Genomic DNA, 13,204 nt, shown 5'->3' with positions numbered 1-13,204 from the left:
ACCCCTGCATGCTGAATTTTAGCACTGATCTGGGCAGCTTCCAGCTGTTTATGGTCAGACATTGATTTACACAGGAACAATGACATGCACAGAGGGTGGCCTCTGCATGCTGGCCTACAAATCACAACCAGGCTCCACCAAGATGTTTGTCAGGCTGGGGGAAGTGCAATAGTGGTGGAGACCATGGCACATAGGGATGGCCCAACTGTGCACTATTATCGCCACGGCAATGGGAAAATCCTGCAAAAGAGCCGAGGATATGGTGTTAACCTAGCGCTCTAGTCACAGCACACCACCACCTTTATAGAAGCCCACAGAGAAAGATCTACTGGTAGGGCACCTGTAATAGGAGAATCAATCTTTTAGTGAGTCACTACACTTTGGAGCTCCCTGTCTACTGACATCAATCAAGCGCCTTTGCAATATCCTTTTCTGCACCTGCTTTAAATATTTTTGTTTGTGCAGGCCAATCCAGATATGTAAAAGTTAAATGTTTTCTTTTTGCTACTGCCAATTTTAGTAATATTTTGAGTAGGTCATGCACACTTATCAAGTTCCCAATGAAGAACTGTGGTGATGGGAAATAGACACACAAAGAGGGTGCCGTGTTCAAAGCAACCTGACTTCAGAACACAAAGAGGACCTTGAGTACTGTATATTGCTAACTCTTCTCTGCCTCAGGACTCGAGACATACAAACACTCTTGCTCAGGACTTGGGTGCTGCCTGGTTCTTTCCACTTCTGGCATGTTGGGGTCATGATGAGGTGAAGATATCCCAGCTCGATCTGTGAAAACTGGCTGCCTCCAACTGTGAGTGGCATATGGGTGTTGCTTCCAGCACAATTCCAGATTGGTGGGCACTGGGATATGGAGATGGGGAAAGTATGTGTTATTTTTATGCCACTTCTGTATTGGAACAAATACAGTGAGCAATCCATAGAAGCGGTTGCAATCTGAAGCTGAACCAGTGGAATGTAAAAAAGAGTCCATCACTTCAGGAGGGAAATGAGGGCATCCTGAAGAGTGTGAGTCAAGTTGAAGGAGTCTTTGAGTTTTCAAAAACAAAGCCAGTGTTTATTAGCTTGTTCTATCCACAGGAATTTCACATTACAGGTGCGAAATGGCTCTGTGCTTGAATTCATCACAAGGAGCTACTAATCAAAATCTCCAGATCCCCAGTTTTTGTTACATTTTTGATTTACAACTATTTACAAGAGAAAGTACACGCGCATCACTCAGATTGCAAGGGAAAGGGGGTGTGCCTGCAAGGATTTTGTGTGTACAAATGAAGTGGGCTTAGGCTCAGGTGAATGGTGAGCTCTCTTTGTTAACAGCAGGAGGTACAGCACCAGAGACCAAAGGAAACACAGTGCAGGCTTCTGGTCTACTCCATTGAGACTGTCCTCTACTCTGCAGACAGAAGGGAGAAGTCCAAGAAATAACCTACTTTCCATCCTAGCACACCTAGGCTACACATGTAGAGTGACGCAACAGTCTTGGGCATGTTCTTTGCCAATATGTCTTGGGCATGTTCTTTGCTACCCTCCATGACTGCAATCCCTCACTACAATGGGAGATCCAAGTGCTGATATCTAGCAGATATAAATCGGTATAATTCCACAGGCATTAGTGATGTGGATTAAGCCAAACTCAGAATTTTATTCCAATTCTTTGGAGGCATTGAACCTAAAAGCCATAACCACACCAGTCTGAAAGAGGCACCCAAGAAACAAGAGAACTAAACCCTCTGCAACAGTAAAACCTAAGGTGGAAGGCACAGTCACACATTTAGGAAATGCCAATGTCTTTAAAAAAAATGAAGGGGGAGGCAGAAAAAGGTCATTCAATAGATTTTGTTATTACCAGACAAGCAGAGGTGGGCTCAAGCCTTTCTCAGTCACCCTTTGACCCAGGAGCCCTCTCCAATTCTTGGCATAGATACTCAGTGGTTAGGAACATGCATTCTGCCCATGCTCAGAGTTACTCTGTTCTACCCTTTCATATTACTGGCTTTCAAAATAGGTTCATGGGTTGACCAAGTCTGGCTCAGGTTAAGACCCGATTATATGTTTTATCATAATCATCCTCTCTGTATGCCAGATCATATTAATCAATTCCCAAGGTGCCCAAATTATAATATCTATGCACAGAACTCTGCCCTGCCCGCACCCCTCCTGTGGATTCAATTTTTTCTCCTGTGGTTCTCAGTTCTCTCATTGTCCCCTGGCTCTGGTTGGTATTCAACTACCATATCCTATCCCCACAAGGATTTCTGTGTATGCAACAGGACTTTCCCTCTTCTCCTTCCCCTGTGTCTGCCCCATGCCTTCCTCAAATCTGTTCCAGAGGGCTGGGGGAGTTCCTAGAACAGATTTAGGGGAGGGGGAGCGAGAGGGAGAGAATGCTTCATTTCACACGCAGAAAATCTTGCCCTGATGGAAGACTCAACCTCTCCCTCTGTATTTATTTATTTTTTACATGGGATTAATTCCTAGAACAATTACTGGTCATATTCCCAATTACACCCATAAATCCTGAAGCCCATCTTAGTAATACAATTGCCTTCTTGACTTCATTTTTGAGCAGTGTTGTTACTACTGCTGTTCTATGCTCACCATTGTTTATCTCAGAACAAAATGGTGGGAGGTAGGTAGGTGATGATCTCTGTCATGGGGGATACTGCATGCACTGAATGTTTACTAGTCCTTACTTAGCCCATGATATGTGGAATCCATCTTGAAATTAAGCAGAAAGATCACTCTTAGTTTGACGTTTCTCTCTTTTTGCAAAGGATGCTCCACCCAACCTGCAGCGCATCGAAGTTGCTCATGTGGACTGATGGCAATTCCACAGGAATCCTGATGGGAATACTCAGGACCAGACTTTCCAACTTCCACATTGTGTAGCTGGGTAGACTGGTGTTATCAAACTGAGGAACTGAATTCCTAGTGGGCAAATTAATATTATTTAAATAATAATAAATAACCAGGTTGGATGCCGATTGCTGCACTGGCCAGCTGAGTAGAAGCCCGGTGTCCTGATGGCTATCCCGCTGATGCCTAACCCTCTCTGCCACCTCCAATCCCATGCTGTCTTTGGCCTTGGAAGTCTCTGACACATGCACTATGGGAGAGTAGCTTTGGTTCATATATACATTACGTCTCCCTGGCATAGCCCACTTGGATGAGGCCTTCACATCCATCAAGGAAACTAGCTCAGAAAAGCTAGGTGCCTATGAGAATAGCTATATCCACCTTCCCAACAGCTCTTTTGGTTGTACCACAACTTTCACAGACAATATCTCTTGCAGATCATCAGCCAAACAGCACAAGCTGAATCATTATCAAATCATAACATTGTTCCTATTGGTGGGGTTAACTTGCTTCTGAAAGCAGTAGGAGCACTGCATGGAACCATGCATGGACATCCCTCGGTGAAGCACTCCCTCCTGCCTTAAATGATTCAGGCTCCTCAAGACATGAAGCTTCCATTGTACTTTACACGCAAGAGTGTCCTGCCAGAATATGCTTTGAGGCAGAGAAATGTCAAGAGGAGAAGAAAGTGCTCAAGTCTTTGTAGGTGCAGCAGAGGCTTTTATACACTTCAGGGTAGGTATGCTTAGTGTCTGACAACAGACATTTTCCTCTCCTTTTTAACCAGGTAGAAATGTTTTCAGTGACAGTAGCACAACATTCCCAGACTTGCCCATGATGATCCAGTCTTGAAGGCTTCTGCTCCAACATTCTGGACCCACAGATTCCACACAAGACTGCCGTGTCCCACTGAGATCCTCCAGAGTGTCAGCTATTTTACAGTACCGCAGATAAAAGGGGAAAGGAAGAGCAAGCTGCTAGCGGGACGCCTCCAAACTCCTTGCTGTCACACACTGAGGTGAGACTGCATCACCCACATATTATGTACAACCTACAAATAAATATTGTCTTGAGGGGGAGCAGGGCGTGTTTTGTGTGTGTGTGTGTATATATATTTATATATATATTTATAGATATTTTAATATTAAAATGGAGGGGGGAAATATAGCACTGTCATTTCATAGTCCCTTGTCAAGTTTCATGTGTGCTGATCCATCTCTGGCTGGTGGTTCCTGCGGTTTCGAGGCTTTTTCTGATCATGCAGCTCCTTGGCTTTGAGACCAGCCAGAGTCTCCTTATGGTTGGAGGCCACGTGCCGCCAATAGCCCTGGCAGTACTGGTTGATGAGTCCCATCTCAGGCTGGGTGAGCAGCTGCACCAGGTCATGGTAATGGGAGCTGAAAGTGCCTGGCAGGCCGGCTCGCATGGCTGCTGCAGAAGGGGCAGGGGCCTCTGACTGGAAGAGCACAGCATGGACCGTTTCACTGCTCAGTACATGCAGCTGCACTTTGGCCACCGTGTGCTTGAAGTTGTTCTCTGTGGCTGTGCAGGAATAGAGGCCCCCATCCGAGAGCTGCAAGGACCGCAACAGCAGCCCCTGCTCTGTCCTCAGCACCCTTCCTTCAGTGCGCAGCTAATGGAAAGAAACACATCGAGGAGGCATTGTTAGCACAGTTGGGAGTTGCTGGGCAGAGATACATTAGATCACACTGTGGGTGGAAAACAAGCCGCATATTCATTGCCTGAGTGCTTTCTGGCCCTCATCCTCCTAGCTTCTTAGTTCTCATTATTTCCTGTTCTGCAACTCCTAGACTTCTGAGTCCTGGCAAACAGCAAAGCATGATGAACGATCCAGCTTCCCATCCTTTTTCTCAGGAGCTCAGATGGAACTATTGGCTGAATAGAAGCAGGTTTGGGGCTGCTACCAATCAGATGGGCTGAGTAGGAAGGGCTTACAGAAAGTAAATCAACAAACTCTAGCTTTAGCTCAAATGGGTCAGGGAGCTTTCAAGAGCTTGGTCATATAAGCTCAGAGATAGCACAGGCATGGGTGTTTCCCTGGGCTGTTTCCAGTGGCCTTGCTCAGGCGCCACAGTTCCTCAGAGCTTTAAAAAACCTATTTTGTGAGCTTCTGTACAGAGATCCTTCTAGTATCCAGGATGTGGATGAAAAATAGATGAAATGTCAGCAAGGTGGCTGAAAGCAGACTGAGAAACAAGTGCTTTTTAACATGATGAAAACAGAACAAAAGATTGGCCAGCTCAACTCTCTGTCACTTCCAGATGACCTGCTTATTGAGGAATCATCCTGATTTCTTTGTGCATTGTCTGCAGCTTATTTGAACATTCATTCTGATTTGTTTGCAAGGAGCTTATATAAGTTTCATCAAGCAATTGTTATCCCACACTTTCCAGTGTATTTTCACGCCACTTTCCTTACCGCAAAAGGTCTGTGTGCTTTTTGCAAGCAGGTTTGATGTGCACAAGTACCAAATTGATTCTAATTGTGCTACCTGAAGCTGTCAGTTTTTGACTGAATCCCACTTGAAAAATAGAGATAGTCTTAGTACTTATTAAAACTTACGGTAGAAGCAAAAGGCAAGTTACTCCTCCTTGCTAAGCCACTAACTTTCATGCTAACTTCCCTCTGGCCTCCATTCCCTCCTTTTCCTCCAAATTCCATTCTGGAAATTCAGGACTGCCTGTTTGTACCTCTTTCCTTCGGTCACTGTTGTCCTTCTGAAGAAGCCATTTGATGGTGGCCTGAGGGGAGCGAGGCTGGCACTCCAGAAAGGCTGTGCTTCCCTCCACTCCATACTGAACAGCCTCTACAGTGTTCTTGCTGGCTGGAGGTGGATACATAGATACAAGATTATGATTTGCCAAGGGTCGCATTTCAACTAATACATTCCCTGATGAAATATATTCCAAGAAGCTCCTACTCCTTTGCCAGAAGGAGGCTAGTCTCATTACTGCCAAGTTTATATAGCCACATTTGGCTAATCTGCCATCCATCATTCAGCATGTGGACCATTCAGGTTCCAGTTCTGGGTGCAGCCTGACCATGTGATTGAGGTATGTGACTGAGTTGGATGACTTATGTAAGAAATGAACTAAAGTGGAACAGTCTCCCTTGTGGACTCTCCTTCCTTGGAGGTTTTAAAGCAGAGGATGGATGGCCATCTGTCATGGATGCTTTAGTTGAGATTCCTGCATTGCAGGGGTTGGACCAGATGACCATTGGGGTCCCTTCCAGCTCTACAATTCTATGATAACAAAGAGGTACAATAGTACTGATCCCAATTCTTCAATCATGCCCCTTCATTTGCCCAGGGACACCCACCCACCTATCCAGTGAAAAAATGGCCCCTACTATTCCATCCAATCCATGGCTACTCTACTTTATGTGCCAAGGAAGTCCATATTCTGCACCACATTGTGTACTTAAAAGTACCAGTTTGTTCACCTACTCTGCTGATCAAAAATCATGGTGTGAAGGGCAGCCAGTTTTTTTTAAAGCAGACCTTCCATCTCAACACCCTCACTACACTTTTTTTGTGGGGGCAGAGAGGTGAGTAGGGACCACGAGACCAAGGAGAACGCTACTTCTGATCCCCCCCCCCCATGCAGTGGGTGAGTATGACACTCACCATTAGAATTGTAGCCTCTACACTGACGGATGGGGTTGCCATGCCGGACATCCTGACGCCTGCTCCGCCTGTGATAAGGAAAGAGGCAGCCAGGTGAGTAGTTGGAATTTTGGTCCTTCCAAGGAGCAAGATGATGAGCCATTCATAATCCTTTTGTCTTTCTGGTCAGCCCTTGACCAGTGAATCCTAGATTAATTCTGAGCCAACTATGGAAGATTCAAATTCCTGCCCAAGATCCATTTCATGTTTTGGAACAATCATACTCTTTAGCATTACCCAGATGCACTGCCTAGAATTCATTCAACAGAACTTTTTCCTGCATTTCTCCTAGGACACTGTATGATGTAAACCTTCCCTAGCCCACCCCTGAATTCCACTTTATATCAATAGAACTAGTTTCCTAGAATATTCCCTGTAATGTTAACTCCAAGGCACTCCCAGAACTCTTGAAAATAACCTGCTTTGAACAATGACCCCACAGTCATTCTTTAAAGTCCCTTTACAGGGCATTCCCAACAAACAACAGTGGAACTCCAGTCCCTTCCATCCTCTCTGCCACACAGTACCTCTTGGAGGAAGCAGAATAGCGAGAGCAGGACTTCCCATCCCAGGCACAATAGGGGTCCCTGGCCAGGCAGCAGTCAGCGCAGGCTTCTCCATACACATCACAGCGGTGAAGAGCCAGGTGTGTTAGGCCAATGGCTGAGGACACATACAGTTGTTGCTGTTGGGTAAGAGTAACAACCAGATGTCAATGAGAGGATAGGTAATTCTGCCCCCACAGTGTACTGGAGGTGGGAATGGAGTGAGGGATATGATTTCTTGAGGAAGTGTGGACAGAAAAGCCTCCCAAGTGCAACCATTCAGAACAGCTCTGCATTCCAACCCACCTCCCAGCCTCTAGAGTGAGCTCCTTCTAGCAGCAGATACTCAAGGGAAATGGGAGAACGACTAGAATGGAAGGAACTCCACATTGCTCCATGTTCTGCAAAGATGGTACCAGTGACAAGCAGTCAGAGAATACTCTTTTGTTTCCTGAGCCATGGCTATGTCTGGCCTAGTATCTAGCCCAATAAGAGAGACATACTTCAACCTTCATTTACATATACTCACCCTTTTGGAAGATATGGTCATTGTCCTGATGGGAGCTGGAACCTATGAGGAAACCACATTATGGCAATTAATCCGGTCTAAGAGGGTGGCTGCCCTCCCAAGGTCTTTGGAAGTAGTTTAAAGAGAACACAAAGGAAAGACTTAAGAATCGCAGTGGACGACACCGTTTTACAAGACAAAACACTTTCATCTGAGGAGCTGGGGTGGTGTGACAATCCTGTGAGAGCAATTCTATCACCATCTTCAATTAATTCTTAGCATTTAGGTAGATGTATTTTATCCTAACAATCCTTGCAACACTACAGGAAGGTATTTATTTATTTCATATTATTGAACTTCTATCCCACCCTTCCTTTCAAAGGAGCCCAGAATTAGCTCTGTACTGTATCTGGCAGGGCTGAGCCTCAGAGAATAATGGTCAGCCTAAGACCACATACACGTTCTGCAGCTGAGAGTGAAATATGAACAAGGAACTTCACTGCTCACACTCTTCACTACTACACCACACCCATTCCCAAGCCATGTGCTTCATGAACAGCAAGTGATCATGTCTTTCGTAGGCTGTGCAGTGAATTACCTTGAACACTTCCACCTCTTCAAGCATCAGTTCTTCTGTTTCCATGTCATCTTTGGGCAGGACTATTACTTTCTGCACAGTGCCACGATCTGCAATATAAGGGAAGCACACAGAGGGGAATTAGCAACACTTGGGTCTTTGCTCTTCCTCCTTTTTCTGGTATGCATCATGCTGTCGAAATGCTAGTATCAACGTTGTGAATACTCTTGAAACAGGATCTATGAAATGATGGTGGCTTGCTCCTGTGAGAGAGTATGGCCCAGGTCTTATGCTTCTGCTCCAAAAGTTCTCCATAACAGAAATGGTTGGATGAACCTCCTTGGGGAAGTCTTCTGTAGTGATGGGGCCACCTTACATGCTTTGTAAGAATTTACAACTGTTTGTATGCATGCATATCCCACATTAATATTTTACAATTCCCCAACCCACAGTCCTAAGATGAGAGTGTGTGCATGGGGAGGAAACATAAGAAGCATATCATATAAACACATAAAAGGGGAAACTGAAGTAATGAAGTTAAAGTAAAGATGCTAGTGTAAATGTATTTTCCATCTATAGTAGTGTGAGCATAACAAACTCAGTACTGTCAGAAATGGGAAATGAAAACAACTACATGGAAACCTCAGGACCACCTGGCGTATAAAAATAGTGTGAAAGGCATATGCTTTATCCATATGTCTTATCCATCTTAGGATGAGTGTTGCACCCAGTTGGGAACAGTATTGCAGCAAAAGCATGGCATTTAATTAACTCCTGTCAGATACCACCCAAAGAAAATAAGCATTTAAAAACCCCTGAATGAAATCTAATAATTCACTTAATTTATGTTATAAACTACCTTTCTTTCAATTATTACCTAAAACGTCTCTCTCTCTTTAAACCTCTTATGTGCTGTCTGTGTACTTTTTTAGCCTCTAATGTATCAATCACAGTGTCATGGCCAGTAGTATAAACCCATGAACTTTATAGAGACCAAGCCAGCACCTCTCTGAACCATAACCCTATCCAGTTTGGATTTCAGAGTGGGTGTATGACAGTGCCTTCAGGGCATGATGCATTTCACATTAGAGAGGGTTGCCATATGTCTGAAATTTCCCGGACATGTCCAGGATTTAACCAGCGAAAATAGTGTCCAAGGGGATTTTCCTTTAAAAAGCTGAACAACTTTCGTGTCTTGAATTTTACTTCTATAAATATGGCAACCCTACGTCAGAGGCGGGTGGTGCTGTGGGTTAAACCACAGAGCCTAGGACTTGCCAATCAGAAGGTCGGCGGTTCGAATCCCTGCAACGGGGTGAGCTCCCGTTGCTCGGTCCCTGCTCCTGCCAACCTAGCAGTTCAAAAGCACATCAAAGTGCAAGTAGATAAATAGGTACCACTCCAGCGGGAAGGTAAATGGCATTTCCATGCACTGCTCTGGTTCGCCAGAAGCGGCTTAGTCATGCTGGCTGCAAGACCCAGAAGCTGTACGCCAGCTCCCTCGGCCAATAAAGTGAGATGAGCGCCGCAACCCCAGAGTCGGCCACAACTGAACCTAATGGTCAGGGGTCCCTTAACCTTTACCTTTACGTTAGAGGCACAGGTGCCATTTTAGTTTCTGAGGCAAGTGTGCATGTGTATAGATTTCACTGTGTGGGGAGGGCAAGAAGAGATTTATAGAAAGGTTCAGAGTCCTGCACTTGCACATGAATAAAGTTTAGGGGTGTGTGGGGGTGTCTATCTTCGTCTATCTCCAGAGTTATAGGTGCTTCTGAGGAATAACTGTATGTCCTCTGAAACACAGAATGGCAAACCATTCCTTTCTGCTCTTTCTAAATTGCTCCCCTGAAAAGCTCATGACTACCTTCTTTGGAATGGGGAACATGCAGTTTTGTAAAATCCCAGTTCATGTGGATGGAGAGGAAAATGAAAATAGGCACCTATTGCCCAGGCCACCACATCACTCCCCTGCCCTGTTTACAACTTGAACTGAATGCTGCACAAATTCCTGTGATCACACAACTTTATCTGTTTCTTTATGCAACAGGAAGCAACCAAGATCTAGAGATTTGTTACACCTATGACCAGAAAGAAAGAGGAAACTCCCTATAGGCAATAACAGGTGGCGGCAGCACTGCGCACAGCTGCCTGGGTGCTGAGCAGCTAACTTGGTAGGCCATGAAACAGCTGTGCAGAGACACAGCATTTACCAGCTAATGAGAACTTTCTGGGTCGTTAGCATTCCTGACCACCTGCTTTGAGTGCTGGCTGTGCTCCCTTGGCCTGCTGGGAGACAAGTAACTCGCCTCCAGCAGACTGGACCTAGTGCAGATGCTTTCTATCACCATTAGTTGGCTAGGCATGTTCTCCTCCCTGTGTTAGTTTTTCTACTGTTACACATCACTTCATCTAATCTGTACGCCTCTTTGTTCAAACTACTCAACCAATAATCCTACTGTATTCCAATTCAATGGAGTAAGTTTGCACAGAAGCAGAAAAGAGTGCAGCTGTGTCTGTGGTACCTACAATGGCCCTCCTGTGGGAATAGGAGTCATAATAACATAAGGAGAGCCTGCTGCATCAGACCTATGGCCCATCTAGTCCAGCATCCTGTTCTCAGAGCAGCCAGCCAGGTGTCTGCAGAAAACCTACAAGCACAACCTGAGCACAAGAGCACTCTCCCCTCCTGCAGTTTCCAGCAACTAGTATTCAGAAACATATCGCCTCCAGCCATGGAGACACAGCATAGCCTCCATCCTGGCTAGTAGCCATTAACAGACCTATCCTGCATGAATCTGTCTCTCTTTTAAATCCATCCTTGATGGTGGCCATCACTGCCTCCTGCAGGAGCAATCTCCATAGTTAAACTATGTGCTGCATGAATCAATGTTACCTTGTGAGGAGTCCATCTGTTCTCAAGGCTGGGGGGTGAATGCTGATTCTACTAACGAAAAAAAAATGGTTTTCTTCCACTCATTTGCTTAGAGATATAAAGGCAAGGCTAGAGCTTCTGACTGGCTACTGTCGAAAACAAGAGGCTGGACTAGATGAGAGTCTATGACAAGGGAGTTCTTATATGTTCCACATCACAGGTGCTCATGTAGGAGTTTATATTTGCTCAGTACCGAGAGACCACCTGGTCCTCGCATCTGGAATGGCACCAATTAATAGGAAAAGAGGAATCAATTTTGGTTCTGGAATGTGACTTAGGAAGAAGTGGATCTCAGCCTGAATCCCTATATCTCCTCTTTGCATAGATCTTGTACCAAAAGGAATTCCAAATGTGCTCCTGCACTCCTGAAACCGTATCTCATGTGAATGGAACATTGAAAGCTGGACTCTCCAGTTCCCATCATTACCTTCCAACTTGCTGCCAAATCTTATCAGAGCTGAATATCCCTAGAAAGCTAGTCCCAGGTGGTTGCCCCAGCGAACCAACCCAAGTGCTATTTGTCCAGGCTAGGGGAAAGTTGGTGGGTGGGAGGTGTTTGTGTATTCTCTTCAGTGCACATCAGTGGGTACCTGTGCCCAGGAAAAGCACCTCATAGCGCCCGTCAGCTGCATCCACCTGGTCCACGGCAATAGTTGTGAACTTGTAGTTGACGTTGGTCCTCACCACTAGTGGCTGGCGGTGTATGGGGTACACGCCATTGTACATCATGGGATGAGTGCGCATGAAGTTGATGACCTCATCTGGGTAGTCCTTGGTTGACTTCATCAAGGGTGTGAATGTCCCTCCTGGGCACTGAAAACCCAAGGCAGAAATACAGATTCAAATTGTGATATATGTTGCAGTCAACCACCCTACCAATGCATGAATTGCTCTTATAGCACTACTAGATGCCCATGCTACAAAACAGGAATAACTTACTGTCTGCAAACTCAGTCTAGCCCACAGGTGTTTCCCATCAGCCTCCCAATAGAGCTTGATCCCAAGGGCCACCCCAATAAATATAAGAGCAGCCCTGCTGGCTCTGGCCAGTGGCCCACCTAGTCCAGCATTCTGTTCTCAAGTGGCCAACCCATGGGAAGGCTGCAGCCCCATAAAATGACTTTAGGCTGCTTTTCACAGCTGGATTCTCTCGGATGTGAGTATGGGAGTTGGCTGCTGGGGTGAATCAGGAGACGTCCCTGTCAGTGCCTATGTTGCTTTTCATTCTGTGGAGAAGAGGCACTTAAACAGCCTTCCACTTTTATCCTGTCTGGGTGGCAGAGAATGAGTCTCTGGATGGAACCAGGGTTGCCCAGTATACAGAATAGGATTGTAAGATCTCCACTCTGTGAACATTTCACCCAAGCTGACTTGAAATTCTTTAACATGCAGCTCAATACGGTACCCCTTGGATGTTTTCTAGGATGAGGGATACACTTTTGAAAGTCTGTTACTTTTGCTGAAAGGGACATTATTCCTCGGTGTTTTTAGTAATACTCACACAAACCTCTGAATCCTATATGACCCAGCTGCTGAGCAGTGAGAGCCAAACACAGCCTGTGCTTTGTGTTTTTGGAGGCCTCTCCATAGCACAGCCAAGGCTGTATCTGGCTCTTTTTGGCCCTGCAGGGTGTATGAGCAAGAGAGACCAGAGAACTGAATTCTCCCGGCCAGTAAAATGAAGCAATGAGTTCTCCTTATTTGTGGGTATTTTGCCAACAAGGAAGGGATGCCAGCAAATGAGTCCAGAGACCACCAACCTGGAGAGGAAACACTAATCAGCCTCCCACACCGTGGCCAAATGTCAAGCAGTGAGTGGGGCTGAAAAGCTGTTGGCTGCAGTGCACCAAAGGATATAGATACCAAAGGAGGCTGGAGGAGAACAAGGAAGGCAGAACAGTGCAGAGATGGAGAGGGAGAGGTAATCAGAGCAGGAGGAATGAGGAAGGGAATGTTGGGCTAGGGAGAGACTGTGTTAAACAAGAAGAGCAGCCTAAGAGTTCTCCCCAGCAAGCATCACCAATAAGTTCCTTCACTGCAACCTTCAACAGTGCAGAAGAGGAAGTACTCATGTACATAT

The 13,204-nt window shown here is 45.6% G+C and overlaps 1 protein-coding gene across 7 annotated transcripts in view; it reads right to left on the bottom strand.

The window, feature by feature from the left end:
* Positions 1-2,459: 2,459 nt before the first annotated feature.
* Positions 2,460-13,204, bottom strand: part of SEMA3F (semaphorin 3F) — a 120,344-nt gene continuing 109,599 nt past the window's right edge. For all 7 annotated transcript variants that reach the window (XM_080996432.1, XM_080996438.1, XM_080996434.1 and 4 more), the window contains 7 exons: positions 11,715-11,937; positions 8,214-8,302; positions 7,637-7,678; positions 7,090-7,247; positions 6,524-6,591; positions 5,586-5,719; positions 2,460-4,507 (listed from right to left, as the gene is read on the bottom strand). In XM_080996432.1, coding sequence (XP_080852558.1) covers positions 4,073-4,507; positions 5,586-5,719; positions 6,524-6,591; positions 7,090-7,247; positions 7,637-7,678; positions 8,214-8,302; positions 11,715-11,937 — 1,149 coding nt within the window. In that variant the 3' untranslated portion in view covers positions 2,460-4,072. The remainder of the gene's footprint in view (positions 4,508-5,585; positions 5,720-6,523; positions 6,592-7,089; positions 7,248-7,636; positions 7,679-8,213; positions 8,303-11,714; positions 11,938-13,204) is intronic.

This window comes from Podarcis pityusensis, assembly GCF_964106645.2.
Source record: "Podarcis pityusensis genome assembly, chromosome: 2".
Classification (NCBI taxonomy): domain Eukaryota; kingdom Metazoa; phylum Chordata; class Lepidosauria; order Squamata; family Lacertidae; genus Podarcis; species Podarcis pityusensis.
The sequence above is the reverse complement of the archived record's forward strand: the minus strand, read 5'-3'. Positions and strand labels throughout refer to the sequence as shown.